Here is a 14,752-nt window from a genome sequence, read left to right on the forward strand (position 1 = left end):
GGCAAGGTCCTTAAAATGTCTCATGCTAAAAGTAAGCAAGACCTATATTTGAATCTGTTACAGGGCTCTTCCATGAAGCTGCAAGAGTAACTTGAGCCTGGTGTCCAGAGCCCCCTGCTCTGGTCTTTTCCATAAGCTCCTGGATGTCTCAGGTTGGACACTGGTTGATTTTTACTTCAGGTTGATTTTGACCTTAATCTCACTGTGCCCATTTCCTGTCTGATCCCTCTATGACAAGGAAAAATGCAGAAATTCACTGGTGCCTACCAAGCACTAGGAGATTAGTGAAGAGCACCACGAAGAAATGAATCACTCCATGCCTGAGCAGAGTTTGGCTGGGATCCCAGCAATATGGCACAGGGCCACACTGAGTGAGAAATGTAAAGGGGAATCACTGAGTTACCTGTTCGCTGAGCACTATCCTGAGTGCATCCTAGATGCACGATACACAGGAAGTCTTAATTCTTCCAAATTCCTGTGTGCTTGCCTCAGCTACCCAACCCTCTCTGAATGCTGTGTGCATCTCAGTTCTGCATCCCTTTGCCTTGGTCTGCCAAATATGTTAAGGGATGGGAGATCCATAACCTCTGGGTCAGGTTGTTGAGACTTAACTTGTATGACACAACAGAGAAGGAAGAATTCTCACTGGTGCCAAATCAGATACCGGTGAGTACTTTGGCTCTGAGTTTTTATCAATATTTTCCATCAATTTTTATTTTTATATCAAAAGCAACAACTTTTGTTGGGCTTTTATTGATTTTCTGTCTGTCAAACCACTTTTTCAAATTTCTAAAGGGAAAAGAAACAAAAGATAAAGAAATAGTAAAGAAGCTGTAATGTATTCCCTCTTCCCACTTTTTTTCCTCCTAAGTATTCTTGGTATTGCCAGCTATTACCTTGGTTATTGTCAGCTGTTTAAAACCTCTACATGCAGAGTTATTTCCTCCTTTCTGAAGTCTGTAGTTAAAAAAAAAAAAAAAAAAAAAAAAAAACCAAGAAGTAATTCTGTCATATGTCAAAGATGATCTCTAGCACCCCCCCTGGTGAGTTCAGAACTCAGATTTCACCTGAATGGTGAAGGGACAGTGGGCTTAGAGATGCTTGCCTCATACAGATTTTCAGTGAGTCCCATGCACACTTCTTGGGCAGATTTTTGGAACAAATAAAAGAGAACAATCTTATATTACTCCCCACTGCGAAGGAGAAAGGTGCACAGTGGGCCTACCTGTTGTCTCACTCTAGTGTGTGGCAGCAGACATGCTTTAACCACAGTGAAAGATTTTTTGAGGAACTCCTGCCTCATCAGATACCAAAACGTATTTTCTATTGTGTTCTAATGTACAGATTCTCTGGGTTTCAGTGAGCAAATTCTACCTGCTTTTCTTGCAGACAGCATGCCTCAGACTTCTCCCCTGTTTCCCACATGAGTCTCTGTTTCAGCAATATACCCTTAAGTCACAAGGCACAAATCCATCGGAAACCAACCACTGCTAGTTTTGGAGATAATAGACTGATGTGTGCAAATCCCATTGCTTACAACTAAAACTTGTGCTCACCCTGATTACTGTTTTCAGACCGGGAAGTTTTCTGTGTGCACTTGGGCTAGAAAACAGCTCTGAGCATTGCCAAGGGCATCCCATCCCTCAGTCCTGCTCACAGGGCATTGAAACCTACATGGATGGCTCCTGGTGGATGCCCACGCTGCTCCCAGGGAACCTGAGTCCTTGTTACATACAAACACCGACAGCAACAGCAATGCTGTGAAGGGCTCAGCAGCAGCTCATATTTTTTAATGACCTGGGGCATTGGGGTGGCTCATCAGAGAACAGTGTCTGACCTGTGAGTGCTGGCCTATGGCTCCCTCCTCTTCTAGGTGCCCCCTGAGTCCAAGGTGAGGATTCTTTGTTCATACATTTGTGGAAAATACATTCCCAGCTCTGTGAAAAACCATTTTTGAAATGGTTAGTACTCCCTGAAGTAAAATAGGCCTGTTTTGTAGGTTTAGAGTCAAAGGGTCAGCTCTTCACCGGGTGTAGCTGAGCTTTGCAGCATGTGCTGTGTCCACTCACTGTGTGAGTTGATGTTTGCCCACTGCTCAGCAGGTATGGGGTATCGGGCTTCTTGTAGGAGTACAAGTAAAGACATAAAGCACACCAAACAGGTGTTTGAAATTGCAGAGGAAAAGAAATGGTGAAGAAGAAAAGGAAGCAATCGTGGTTACTCTTTTATCCTGGTACAGCAATGCACTCATTTTGTTTTAGCACCACTTAAGAAAGGAAAGCTTGTTTCTGTGCTTAAAGAAACCAAGTTTGAAAGGTAGGGGGGAAGTGCTGATCTTCCATCAGGAGTGTGGTTACATTTAGGTCAGACTTCTAAAAATGTTTTTAAAACTTATTAATTCCCTAAAGCTCCAACTGTGTTGACTTAAATAATTCTGGGTTTAAAAGAAAAAAGGCATTTTGAACCACAGTGGGTTTTCTGCCATGTTTAAGAACAGCTGGTTGTGACTGGGGCATTTTTGGTTAAGAAATTACTCAACTGCTTCTTTCCTACTTACACTGACCTCAAATCTTTCCAACAGCTTCCTGCATGGTGGTGGCATAATGCTGTCTGCAAGCACAGTCTGAAGAGCCAAAAAAGTAGATGAAAATCTCTTTGCAGTTCCCACTTTGCTTTCCTTATCAGACTCTTGTTTTCAAGGTTATCTTTAGCCTCATCCAGTGCTCCAGGAAAAAAAATGAGGTGTCCTCTGGAGTTTGTTACTGCCTACATGGAAGTGATGGAGATGTTTAGTAGAAAGGGTCAATAAGAAAGGGGTTGATGCATTGATAAAATGTTGTGTATCTGAGGCAGGAAGGGAAATCTAGGTTTCAAAGCAAGGATGCAAAATGAATATAATAATTCAAACTGGGTGGAACAGCAGGAGCTGGTGAGCAGAGGTCTGATAAATACTACCCAGACAGGTCAGTCACACGGTATTTGCCTGTGAACAGATGTCTTTATATGTCTCCTGCTTACTTGAAAGAAAGGAAGGTGCTGCTTCCACCCACCGGTTAGCAGGAGCCAAGTTCCCTGGGATCTGGGGCAGAGCTCAGCAGGAGCATCTTTCAAACCACACCACTAAAGAAAGCCCTGAAGATTTCAGAGCTGGGGGGGAGCCAGTGTTTGACAAATAGTTCACCTCGCAAAGCGGTTTTAGATCAGCATTCATGAGGTGATTGTAATAGAGCTGCTCCTGATTTGCATTGATTTAAATGAAAGCAGAACCAGAGCTCTGCTTTTCAGCAGCTGTCTGTGGGCAGGCTGGCAGCAGCAGCAGTCCTGGCTCTGCAACGTGTGCTTAACTTAGTGGATGGGTGCAGGAGACCTCAGTGCAACTTTTTGGACCAAGTATGGGAAAGGGGGGTGCTGGAAGCAGGTGGGAGAAAGCAGCACACTGGGGCACGCTGTGCAGAGATTGCCTAGGCAAGCTAATAGCAGGTTTCCAGCTCTCGCTTCCTTCCACGATTCTTGCTAGCCTGTAGCTGCGTGCAAAATGAGCAGAGGCAGAAGCAAGAGGTGGAGAATTTCCTTCCAGGATTTTCCTGTCCGTATCTTGAAAAGACGCCGTGTGAGTAATGAAAAGGCTGGAGGGAGAAATGCGGCGGGGTCAAGAGTGGGGAAGAGCTTACGCAGCAGTTAGCGTGCGGTGTCTGCGCTGAGCTCCTTCGGAGCTCCGGCACAGGAGCTGGATAAAATGACAGAGTAGAGGGCTCCAGCCCCAAATCCACCTCCTGTTGCCTCCCCCTCACACCCGCTCTCCCTAAAAAAGGGACGAATCCTCCCTAAACTGTTGATGGCTTCACGCAAGGCTGGCGTTTTAACACGTTTCAGTGCACTTTATGGTGGTTATTTACGCACAAATTATGCGATGTGGCACTTTGTGATCGTTTTTCCCCCAAAACACATGGGAACGCCGTCTTAATAAATATGTGAGAGAAGCCAAACCGGGGATTTAGTGTTGGGTTTGCTGATTTTTGGGGGGTTTGGCTCAGGGGGAAAACTTAGACGGAGGGGTTTTGGAGAGCCACCCCAGCGCGCAAAGGAGGAGGACACCCCACGGGGGGCATCCCGGGGCGGCTCAGCCCGGCTCGGTTCATCTCGCCGCGGCTCCTCCCATCCTTATCGGGCCCGGGGCGGCCCGGGCGGGCGGCGCAGGCGCGGGGGGGGGGGGGGGACACACAACCGAACGAGGGAGGGAGGGGGGAAATCGGGGGGCGGGCGGCGGCGCTCGGCGGCGCCGTGCGCGGCGCGGCCCCAGTCCGCGCTGCAGCCGCCGCGGGGGCGCCACTACCATGAGCGGCCGCGGCCGCCCCTGCGCGACTCACGGGCACCGGGCGCAGCAGCCGCCGCCGGCCCCCCCCCGCCGCTGCTGCCGCCGCCGCTGCAGCCGCTGCCGCGCACCCCCGGCCCCCGAGCCCGGCGCTGCAGGATGCCGGGGGGCAAGAGAGGGCTGGTGGCACCGCAGAACACCTTCCTGGAGAACATCGTCCGGCGCTCCAGCGGTGAGAAGGAGCATCCCTGCTTTTAGGCGGCCGTCCATCATCCTTCCTTCCCTCCGTCTATCCATCCATCCTTCCGTCCGTCCATCCATCCCTGAAGCTCCCTGCCCCAGCCTTTCCCTGCCCTGTCCCCCCCCCGCTCCCTTCTCACCCCGCCGTCGGTGCTGCAGGCAGCGGGTCTCTAGCAGGTGTTGGTGTGAGCCCCTTCTGGGAGTTAGGGTTACCCCTTGTCATTTCTCTCCGCTCGCCGGGTGTTTTTTTTTCCCCTCTTTCTCATTCGTTGGTTCCCCAATGTTCGGGTTTGCGTTGTCTCATTCGGCGTTTCGAAGTCTTTGCAATTCTGTCTCACTTTAAAGCGTGTGGCGACGGTGCCGGGAGAGAGGACGAGGCAGTGCCTGTGGCTGGGGCGCTGGTAGAACCCTGTGCCTGGAGAAAGCTGGCAGAAGTGCCTGCAGTCACCGCTGTGCCGCTCCTCCGCTGGGCGAGCGGTTACGGGACTGCTTCAGAACCACACGGGTAGAAAATAATTCCCTGCTGCTGGGGCTTGCTTTCCCCTTCCAGCCCCTTGCAAAGCACTTGCCAAGAGCGCTGTGCACAGATCCGTCGAAGTTACGGTGTGCCTGCAGGCATCTCTATAGGTGTGTGAATGTAGATGCTGCTTTAGGCAGGTTTTGTGCTGCTTACCTTCTGGTTTTAGCTAGTTTATGCACTGGCACAGAACTACTGAAACATGAGTGTTTCTGCGAGTTAAGTCTGGTAAAAGACCTCAACTTTGCATCTGCTGAAAGGTTTCTTCTTGGGCAGCCTGTCCCTGCCTTGCATGAGAGTGGGAACGGGAAAGGTGGGCAGAACAGAGCGTGGACAGAAGTTTCTGCATGCATTATTAATCGAGACACTAATGTGATGTGAAACGTTGCTGAAAAGTGTTTCCTTCCACCTTTCCACTGCACCAGTCTGGATTTACCTCCTGTTCGTACTAACACAGTCTGGTGTGCTGGCTTGGTTTGGTTTTGAAGGCAAGTAGTGAATTTGTGAGCAACTGAGGACCTGGAATTTAAAATGTTGCATTAAGACATCAACTTTTGATTGACCCCATCAGCTCTGTCAAGCTCTGTAGCTGCACAATCACTATAAGCTAATTTCCTGCAATAGTGTATTTATTTACCCGAATATTAAATGCAAGCTTAATTAATAAGGTTTTATATAGCACTTTCCCTCTGATAATTTCAAAGTGGAACTTAATTACACTTTACAGCTCCTTGTGGAAGCAGACACACAAAGGTGTTGCCAACATGTTCTTAAAACTGGTGTAAAAGGGGCTTGGGGCATGGCAATTGTTCTCCCAGGGTCTTGTGGCAAGCTGGGGACAGAGCTGGGACCGTGGTGTGGGAGCACCATGATTTTGTGTCATGCTCTGATTGAACCACATGTCCTCCCTGGCGAAAGCTCGGTAAAGCTTTGAGATGTCAAAACCCAGAAAACCTCAGCAGGCTTATACTTTTGAACATTATACTTTAAAAACACATTAGCCCCCCTCAGGTTTTAACCTGGCCTAATTTGGGCGTATAAATGGTGCTGATCTGGTCACTCATTCTGCTTTTTCTTTGCTTAAAGGTGATGTTATGGAGGGAAATCTGTCACACTGGACAACGAAGCAAAAAGTGGATTGGGAATCTGTTTTTAACTCATGTTAGTGGTCAGTGTTGTACACTGAAACACAATTTAGTTCTTATTTTTATCATTCAGGTCATAGCCTTATTTGTCCTTTATAGAAATAGTAATTTTCATTGGATTCAGCACTGTTTAATCCGAACTTAATGGTATCCACTAGAGCAAATCTGGTTCAAGTATCTCCTGCCAGTGCTTGGTAGAAGGCTAGGATTTGGTCTGCTGACCCTGTGCTGGGTTTTGTTTTTATATTGGATTCACCAGTTTCAGAGAGATTTTTCATCGTCAAATTGAGGAACAGGATAAAGGAAAGAATGATGATATTTTTTTAAAATACATCTTCAGCATCCTTAAAAAAAGCCTTTCCATCGTCTGTCCTAGTTAAAGAACACTCTCTTTTGAGATTTCTCACACTTACACAATCCCATCACACTTCTTGTCCATAAATCTTTTCTCAACAACCAGGAGAAGGCTTGTAGATAGAGGTAATATCTTCTGTTAGGCTAACAGGTACAGCTGGGAAAAATTAGGTATTTTGACAGATAGGCTCTTCTTCAGGTCTGAAATGAAAGTGATGGATTTCAAAAATGAAACATGGGTGCAGACAAATTAGAATTGGCAGAGATGGATCCGAACAACAAAGCGTTTATAGACAAAGTTGCAATATTTTTAAAGTGCAGAAAGTCGGAATGGATCTGGTGGGAACTGTGTGTGCAGTGAGTGTGATGGCCAGCCTGGTGTTAAGAGCAGAGTGTGATTTTCAGCATTATTTAGGGATTTGTTGTTCAGGAATGTCGTGAACGTTTCCTTTTTGCCCCAGCTTTGGCTATGGAGGAGGTAAAAATCGTGAGGGAAATGCTCCATGTGGGTCAGCCGTGAGCGAAACATCGAGGAGTGGTGCAGAAGGAGCCGGGGTGGCTGTGGTGCAGGGTGGGATGTCCGGGCACCAGGCTGGGGGGACCTCTTGGAGGTGACTTCAGACCTTGGAGCTTATCAAGTGCTGTAGAGCAGCAGCTGGCAGCTGCACCTTCCAGGTGTCTTCGAAATAATTTTGGGGTGGACAGTAAGCTCCGACCTGCTTTGCGAGTTGTCCGGCCACCCTGCAACTGTGCTGTACTCCCAGCACACAAAATCTTCAGGAAGGAGCAGGGTCCCTCCTTAGCCCCACTGCTGCCCTTGGACTACGGGGACAAGCCCTCTGGGCTATCTTTGGGGTGATCGGTGCACTCTGTGCAATTACATTTTACTTTTTTTAAAGCACAGTGAAAATGCATGGAGTAAAGTCCTTCTTGTTGGGAGCTGCAGTTTGATATGATCTCTCCTCAGCCTTGGCTGTGCACTGATCTTGAGAACACCAGGTGTTTTGCTAAGCTGAAAGAAAAAGGGTTTTGTGGGAGCAGTGGGTTAAATCGCATTAAGGTGACTGCTTTCTACTGCCATTACTGTTTTGGGCTTTTAATAAGGCCCATCCTTAGGGCAATGTTCTCTCCTAAGATGTTCTCAGCAGTCTGTGCCTGTTATTACTATCATTATTATGGGTTGCTCCTTCAGTGTAGTCAGAGCTCCTGCTGGCACTGACCTCAGCTCAGCATCACGGAGGTGGAATGGGAATTTGGGCAAATCCCTGGAGCAGGGCTGGGCTTCGTGTTCCTGCCCCATCTGCAGAAGGAACCTGGCAAGTTGAGCCGCAGATGCGAGGCAGAGAAATGTGTCTGTCTTGCCCATCTGCCTTCACCTTTCATGTCTTGTAGCAGCAAAAGCATGAAGCTTGTGTTACCAGCGTAATTTGCTTTGGGTGTAATTTGGTTGAGGTTGGAAAAAGGTTAACTCTGGGACTTTGCAGCAATATGCAATAAAAAGTGCTAACAGCGTGGAAGCAGGGCATAATTTAGCGAAAGACAAATATGATAGCAGCCATCATTACTGGTTATTGTTTCTATTGCAATAACTCTTTGAAGCTTCCTTGGAAAAAGGCATTTTTCAGGTCTTTCGCAAATGTGTTTGACACTTCAGCTGAAATCTTGGCTCTGTAAGGAATTTTACCATAAGCTTTAATGAAGCTAACATTTAATTCCAGGTCTTGCACAGTTTAGCACCATGTTCCTGCAAGTCATCTCCTCCAGACAGAGCTTTACGCCCTGTTGGGTTTGATGGGGAAAGGATCAACCCAGTTCCCAAGTGACTGTTGGCCAGGCAGGTCCCCCAGGAAGGAGGGGACATGAACATCACACCTATAGCACTAAGACACCTCTTCATTTTTATTAGACTGGTATTACTGACAAAATAGGTGTTTGCTCTCTTTTCCATCCTTCCTACTACCCCATGTAGCGTACCTGATTTCTTACACGCAGGGTTACAAAACGTTGTTCTCACTGGACAGGACACATGTAGGCTCCTTTCCCTCAAATTAAAACAAGCTGCATTTTCATCTGCTCCAACCTAAACTACAGCTGGTGCAGGAAAAAAAAAAAAAAAAAAAGCTACTTAAAGCAAGTTACTTCAAGTTTACAGGGTGTCTGTCATAAGGGATCCTCTGCAAAAAAAAAAAAAAAATCTGGACCTCAGCACTTGCATAAATCTCTACTTAAAGATGCTGAAAATCATGGGGCAAAAGTTCCCATCCTCTGGTTCTGTTGGCTGCGGGGAAGTTCATGAAGGGATGACTAAGGAGCTTAAATTATTGGGGCTTTCTTGGGTGCAAGGTTGATTTTGCAATTTGTGTGGCTGCAGGGGACCCGCTGATATGTAAATCAATGAAAAGTGGATTGTTACACTAAGAAGCATTACTAGATGACATTTCTGGGTAGTTTTCCATCGCAAGGGCCTCATTTTGTTTACTCCTTCAGTCAGCTTGGCCAAATCCTGAAAATTAGGCATATCTGATGCCTGCTGGAGTCAGGGGAGATTTAGGTGGTTTAATTTTAATTATTATTATTATTTTTTTTTTTAATTACAACAGCTCCGTACCATCATGTTAATGTAGACCCCCCGAATAAAGGCATATAATTAGTTAAAGGAATAACTGGATCTTTACAAGCTTTTCCTTGATCTCCTTTACAGCTTTGTAAAATTTGCATGTTATCAATATTTCTGTGCATCTTGTTGGGAGCGGGATGGGGTAGGAGATGTTCTCTGGGATATCTGAGCGCTGCCGAGCACTTGCCACAAGAGGTCAGTGTAAGTGTTGTGGCGTTCCCAGGTTAATGTTGAAATCTGATAGAGAAGAAAAAAATGAAATTATTGATTTTTAGAATAAACATCTTTTTTTTTAATTTTTTTTTTTATTGCTGTTGGAAGGAGTATGCAGCCAAAGACTAATGTCAGGAAGTTAAGTGAGCTGTGGAAGTACATTTAATTAGCCTGTTTAACAGCATACTGCTTGGTGATTAGCCTGGATTTTAAGTTATTCTCCTGGTGAGCTAGAAAGTAGTGTTTTTTGGTTTGTCAAATTTAGGTAATAGGAGATGATTTTGGAATCGCCATCCTAATAACCTTCTTTGCAGAAAAATGTCAGTCTAAACCCCTTGTTTACTGAGCACGTCCAGTGACTGGCAGTTTTGATTGAGAAGCCCTACTCAACCCCAATAGCCAGGACCCAATTCTGCACCCATGCTTGTTGCTGGTGGCATCTGGCCGCTGCCTTGTGCATAGCCCCTTACAAGCCTGAAGCAGCACCTTGCTGTGGGGCTGGGATCTGTCCTGCTGACACATTTTGCTTTAGCCCCTTGCTGGATGCTTGCACATGCAGTGCTGCACAATTCTCTGCCAAAACAGGTTTGGGGAAATTTGGCCAAGCTCTGAAACTGCAGCCATGGCTAGCTGCAGGCTGTGGGTTTGCAAGGCAAGCCCCCATGTCCGAACATCTATCGTTAGCATGATTTTCTCACCTGGGAGTGTGAAGCAAGCGCTCTTGTTTGTCTATAGCTAGAAGTCTGTTTTTTGGTTGCTCCCTGAGGGTGCCGGTGTGCCTGTGGTGAGAGCTACAGCTTCAGTTTAAATTCAGTCTTGCTACATTTATGTTGTGCTCTGCATAATTTTAATAGAGAACATCTTCAGCAGCAGCATTTAGAAGATAACCAGGATAGGTGGAGATTGGTTTAACTCTAGGATAAGGGAATGTGTGGGGGAGAACCTGTGATCAGAACTGGACAAAGTGCCATTTCTCGGGCAACTCATAGGGACTCTCTTTTGTCCGTATTGGTCTGAAACTCTTCCTGAGGTCAGTGAAGTTGTGCTGCAGTAAAGAACCAGGGTGTCTGTGGGATTTCACATTCAGAATGATTAAAGTTAGTTTCAAAAATTTTTTTTTTTTTTTTAAAAAAAGGTAAATTCGAGGCAGACTCTAATCTTTCTTCCTGGGCTCGCTTATTAAATTGCTGAAAGCTGCTGTGCTCCTAGCTAAGTGACTTACACGTGGACTTAATATCTCAGCCAGGATTGGATTACTTACATTTTGTTTTATTAGAGGGGAAGTGAATTGGGGCAGGAATTAGAACATTTTTGCATTGTTAGTATGGTATCTTGCCCTGAGTTTAGTCCTCCTTGCATTTTCATAACACAAGTATTAAATAAAAACAACAGTGGCACAGAAAGGTGACGTAAAGAGTTTGTCCTCTGAGAGTTTTTTCAGGCAAGCAACACTTAATGTGCTGGATAAATTGGATGACACCGATGTTTTGCATGCTTTAAAGACACCAGGGAAATAATAGCTGTGTTAGAAAACAGCAATGTGGTTTTGTAGTGAGGAGCACAAAGTGCTGGCAGAGGTTGCTGCTTCGAGCACAGTGGTCCGCCTGCAGCCGACCCCAAAGCTGGAGGGATGTTGGTGCCTGCCAAGGCTGATTTCGGAGGGCAGTGCCCATGCAGGTCTGCCCGAGGATTTAGGGTGTTCTATAGGGACGTCTTGAGTGTGTAGCTGGATTGGCTGTATACAAATGTCATTGGAAATGCATATTATTGGGGCTTAGAAGAGCTAAAAGAAACAAAACCCAAGAATATTTTGTAGATTTCCCCTTTCCCAAAGCACCTACCCAGGAGACCCACGAGTTTTCCAAGGTGGTCTGAACGAGATTGCAGCAATATGCTGATCCTGTGCAACTACAGAATCTCTATAAGGAGAGCAGGCTGACAGCAGTTCAAGTGGTTTGGGGCTTTTAAAAGACAGCATTAGCAAAAAAAAAAGAGACGGGGGGAAAAAAAAAGGCGAATTCCAGGCTTTTCACAGAGCCTGTCTGGTCTGTGCTGCACTTGCTCCGCGTAGTAAGGGCAGTAATTCTGAAGGACAGCTCTGTGTGAAATTGCTTGAGTTAGGAATTTATTCTAAGTTGGAAACACTGCTGCTTCTTATTATTATTTGTGTTCTGCTACTGCTTCATTTTTTTAAGCATGTTTTCAATGGTGACTTTTGTAAAATGATTAGTTGCATATTTTCTTGGGAAGGGATGGAATTCTGAAATGGTGATTTAAGCAATTTTGTTTACAAGTGGTACCCAAGCATTCTTGAGGAAAGATGATTACAGACAACGTTTCTCACTTGGCTAAACATATCTCCTGGAATGATTTAGCTGTTCTTGCTCTCCTGTGATTGCATAACATGAATTTTACACTGCTTTGGGCATTTCACTGGTTAAGAAAAAATTGCTTGCACACAGTGGTCATTTTTTTTTAAACAGCAAAACAAGGCTCAGTGCTGTGTTGAGTATTAGCTAGTGCAAGATAGACTAAGATTAAAGGCTTGCTGCTGTACAGCAGCACAGGCTGCCTTTGTACGACAGAGTCTTTTTGCAAAGTAGAAGCACAGGAATGGCAAATATAGTGCCTGTAACAATTGTTTACCTCAGTTGTGTTTTCCAAATCTGAAATTCTGCTAACTGTATGACTTTAACATCTCAATTCTTTGCCATCTCTATTTAACTTTCTAAATAGGAGAGTGATATTAGCTAATAAAAAGCCCGCTGACTTCCTAAGAGGAATCTAGCAGCTTTGAGAAGGGCATGTCAGCTCTCTGAGCCCTGCTTCCCTGCTCTCTTGCAGACAGACACTGGTGTTTAGATGGGTCTAGTAAAAGAATGCACGCGCCCTACGGATTTGTGCTCCCTGCGATACATCGGAAACGGGGATGGGGTGGAGAAAATGATGGATGGAGGCAGTGACATCAAGACAAGCGTAGAAATAATAATAATAATAAAAAAAATGACTTTTATCTCTAAGCAAATGGAAAGTAGAAATGCATTTTCAGTGCATTGAAGAAATCCAAGAATGAATGTATTACTAGACATTTCAGGCTAACCCTTATTATGGAAGTTTTGAAGTTAGCCATGTATTAATCTTCTCAGAGTGTGATATATTACCACACGATAATTTGGCTTACAGGTTCATACTGTTTCATACATCGAATCAGACTGTTGGTCTATCAGATTCACTGTCCTGCTTTCGGCAGTGGCCGGTACCTGGCGGGCTGGGGAGAAGTTCCCAGCCTCCACCATGAAGTATTTGTGAGATCGGGTGCTGCTGTACGTGGAGGGAGAAGCTCTTCCTTTCTGGGCTGCAGCACTGACACTGCACAAGTTTCAGTTGCTCATATCTTACTGGATGTGGAATTTGAGCTGCGTTTATGCACTGCCATCCATAATTTCAGCTGTACTGGACAGTCCCTTGTGTGACACTAGTCTTTCAGGGAAGTCGTGGTATACTTAAAAAGTGAGGAAATTCATCTCTCCAGGTGTAGACATATTGGCTCAATTCTCTGTTGTCCAGTTACTAGCTAAACTCTGTACAGACTTATCCTTGAGAATACCTCCAATATAATCTTAAAAAAACGTAGCATTTGAAATACAGCTCTTACATATTGAATCTAACAGGATGCCCATCTGTGAACATCCCAGTGCTGGTGTCCTTGCATCTGCAATTGTCAGACCTTTTGTTGGCTCCTTTTTGTCTCTTCCTTCTGAAAAAGGCGCAGAACACCAGTCTGCTCTGTGGAAGGCCTGAGTGGGTTGACCGCTTGCCTCTCCCATGGAGGGAGGCTGAGCCTGGGCCTACCTTGCAGAAGGCAGTCCTCAGTATTCTGTGATGAAGGGCTCGTGCCCATATCCTAGAAAAAACTGGCTGTGGAGAAGTCTTTTGGCACACTCCAAACAAGAGCTTTGGTGCCAACGAACCATTGCAGAGTGAGGGTCACTGGAGCAAGTAGAAGAATGGGAGGGAGCCTGGGGTTTGATGATGGAGGTGTACCCTGTGAGCAAATCTGATGGAATGGAATTCATCATAGTCAAATTAACGGAAATCTTACTTTGAGACACAACTATAATTGAACTTTTTTAACAAAGAAACCATGTAAGTGGGTTATAGAAGTATGGAAGTTGGGCATGACAATTGTTTTAGCCCAGGACTGGCTGTTAGGGCCCAACTCTAGTGGAAGTGACTGCAGAAATGGTCTTTCACAAGTGGTAACTGGTGATGATGTGCTATAAGGCAGTCTCTCCTCAAACTACCCCAAACTCATGAAAGTTCTTCTCTACTGTTGTTGACCAAAATTAGACTCCAAAATGGGGACATATTAGAGACTATACAAGGAGTCACAGAAGAGGATTCTGGGTATAGAGTGACTACTGTGAAGTTAAGTTGTCTGTAGTTTTGATCTTGACAAATTTTAGAAATAGGGAAAAAATAGTACATGTCCTGGGGAAAATAACATGACTACTGATAAAATGTAGGGTAGGCACAGAGTCCTGCAGATGCTGAGACTTGGGCACACAATAAAATTCCAGGGTTAGACACTGACCTGTTCATCCTTAAATTTTATCAAGCTGCTCACTGAACAGAGGCATTAATGAAACATGGATTCCTATGGCTTTGTGGCTGCAGTTAGATTCATTGGTCTCTAACAAGATGCAAACAATGATTCAAGATTTTTGTTCAGTTGAAACAGGACACAAATGTTCGTATTCACATGCTGAGCATGGATGAATAAGCCTTATTTGCTTAGAAGGCAAGTGAAAAAAAAAAAGTAAGAGTATTCGTGGGGACACATGAAAGCATGTTCTAACATTTGGTCAATTTACTAGTACATATGCTATGTGTGTATAAAAATATATGTACATATATATATGATCTAACTTTATAAGTACTAGTATTTATCAACATACTTCTAGTATCTTTTTTTCTTACTTTATGATGATTTATTTTTTTTCTTAAAGATCAGTAGTTCGGCTTTGTTATGTTTCCTCCCAGTGTCTTGGATTTGATCAGCTTAATGAATGCCTTAGCAATTATTTTGAGACCCTTGGGTGTAAGGAAGTAAAAAATCCATAGATGATGACCAATAAATGCTGAATGTCTGCTGGTGGCCCCATTGTTTATCTTCTGCAGTGTACTCTGTGTCCTGAAACAGAGTTCTGCAATGGGGATACACAATCAAGATAATTATGTTGGACAGAGAGGTTTCAAAACCTGCTTATAAGCTGTAGTCCTCTGGGAGCACCCAGATGTGCACAACATCCATGTGTGAGTTTGGATATCTGCTGCCTGTAAGCACCCACGTT

At 45.0% G+C, this 14,752-nt stretch overlaps 1 protein-coding gene across 1 annotated transcript in view; it reads left to right on the forward strand.

Moving 5' to 3' along the window:
* Positions 1-4,390: 4,390 nt before the first annotated feature.
* The window catches only part of KCNH5 (potassium voltage-gated channel subfamily H member 5), a 157,668-nt gene continuing 147,306 nt past the window's right edge, over positions 4,391-14,752 (forward strand). The window contains exon 1 of the mRNA XM_084520877.1: positions 4,391-4,544. Coding sequence (XP_084377003.1) covers positions 4,472-4,544 — 73 coding nt within the window. The 5' untranslated portion in view covers positions 4,391-4,471. The remainder of the gene's footprint in view (positions 4,545-14,752) is intronic.

The sequence above is a fragment of the Aythya ferina genome (assembly GCF_964211825.1).
Source record: "Aythya ferina genome assembly, chromosome: 5".
NCBI lineage: Eukaryota > Metazoa > Chordata > Aves > Anseriformes > Anatidae > Aythya > Aythya ferina.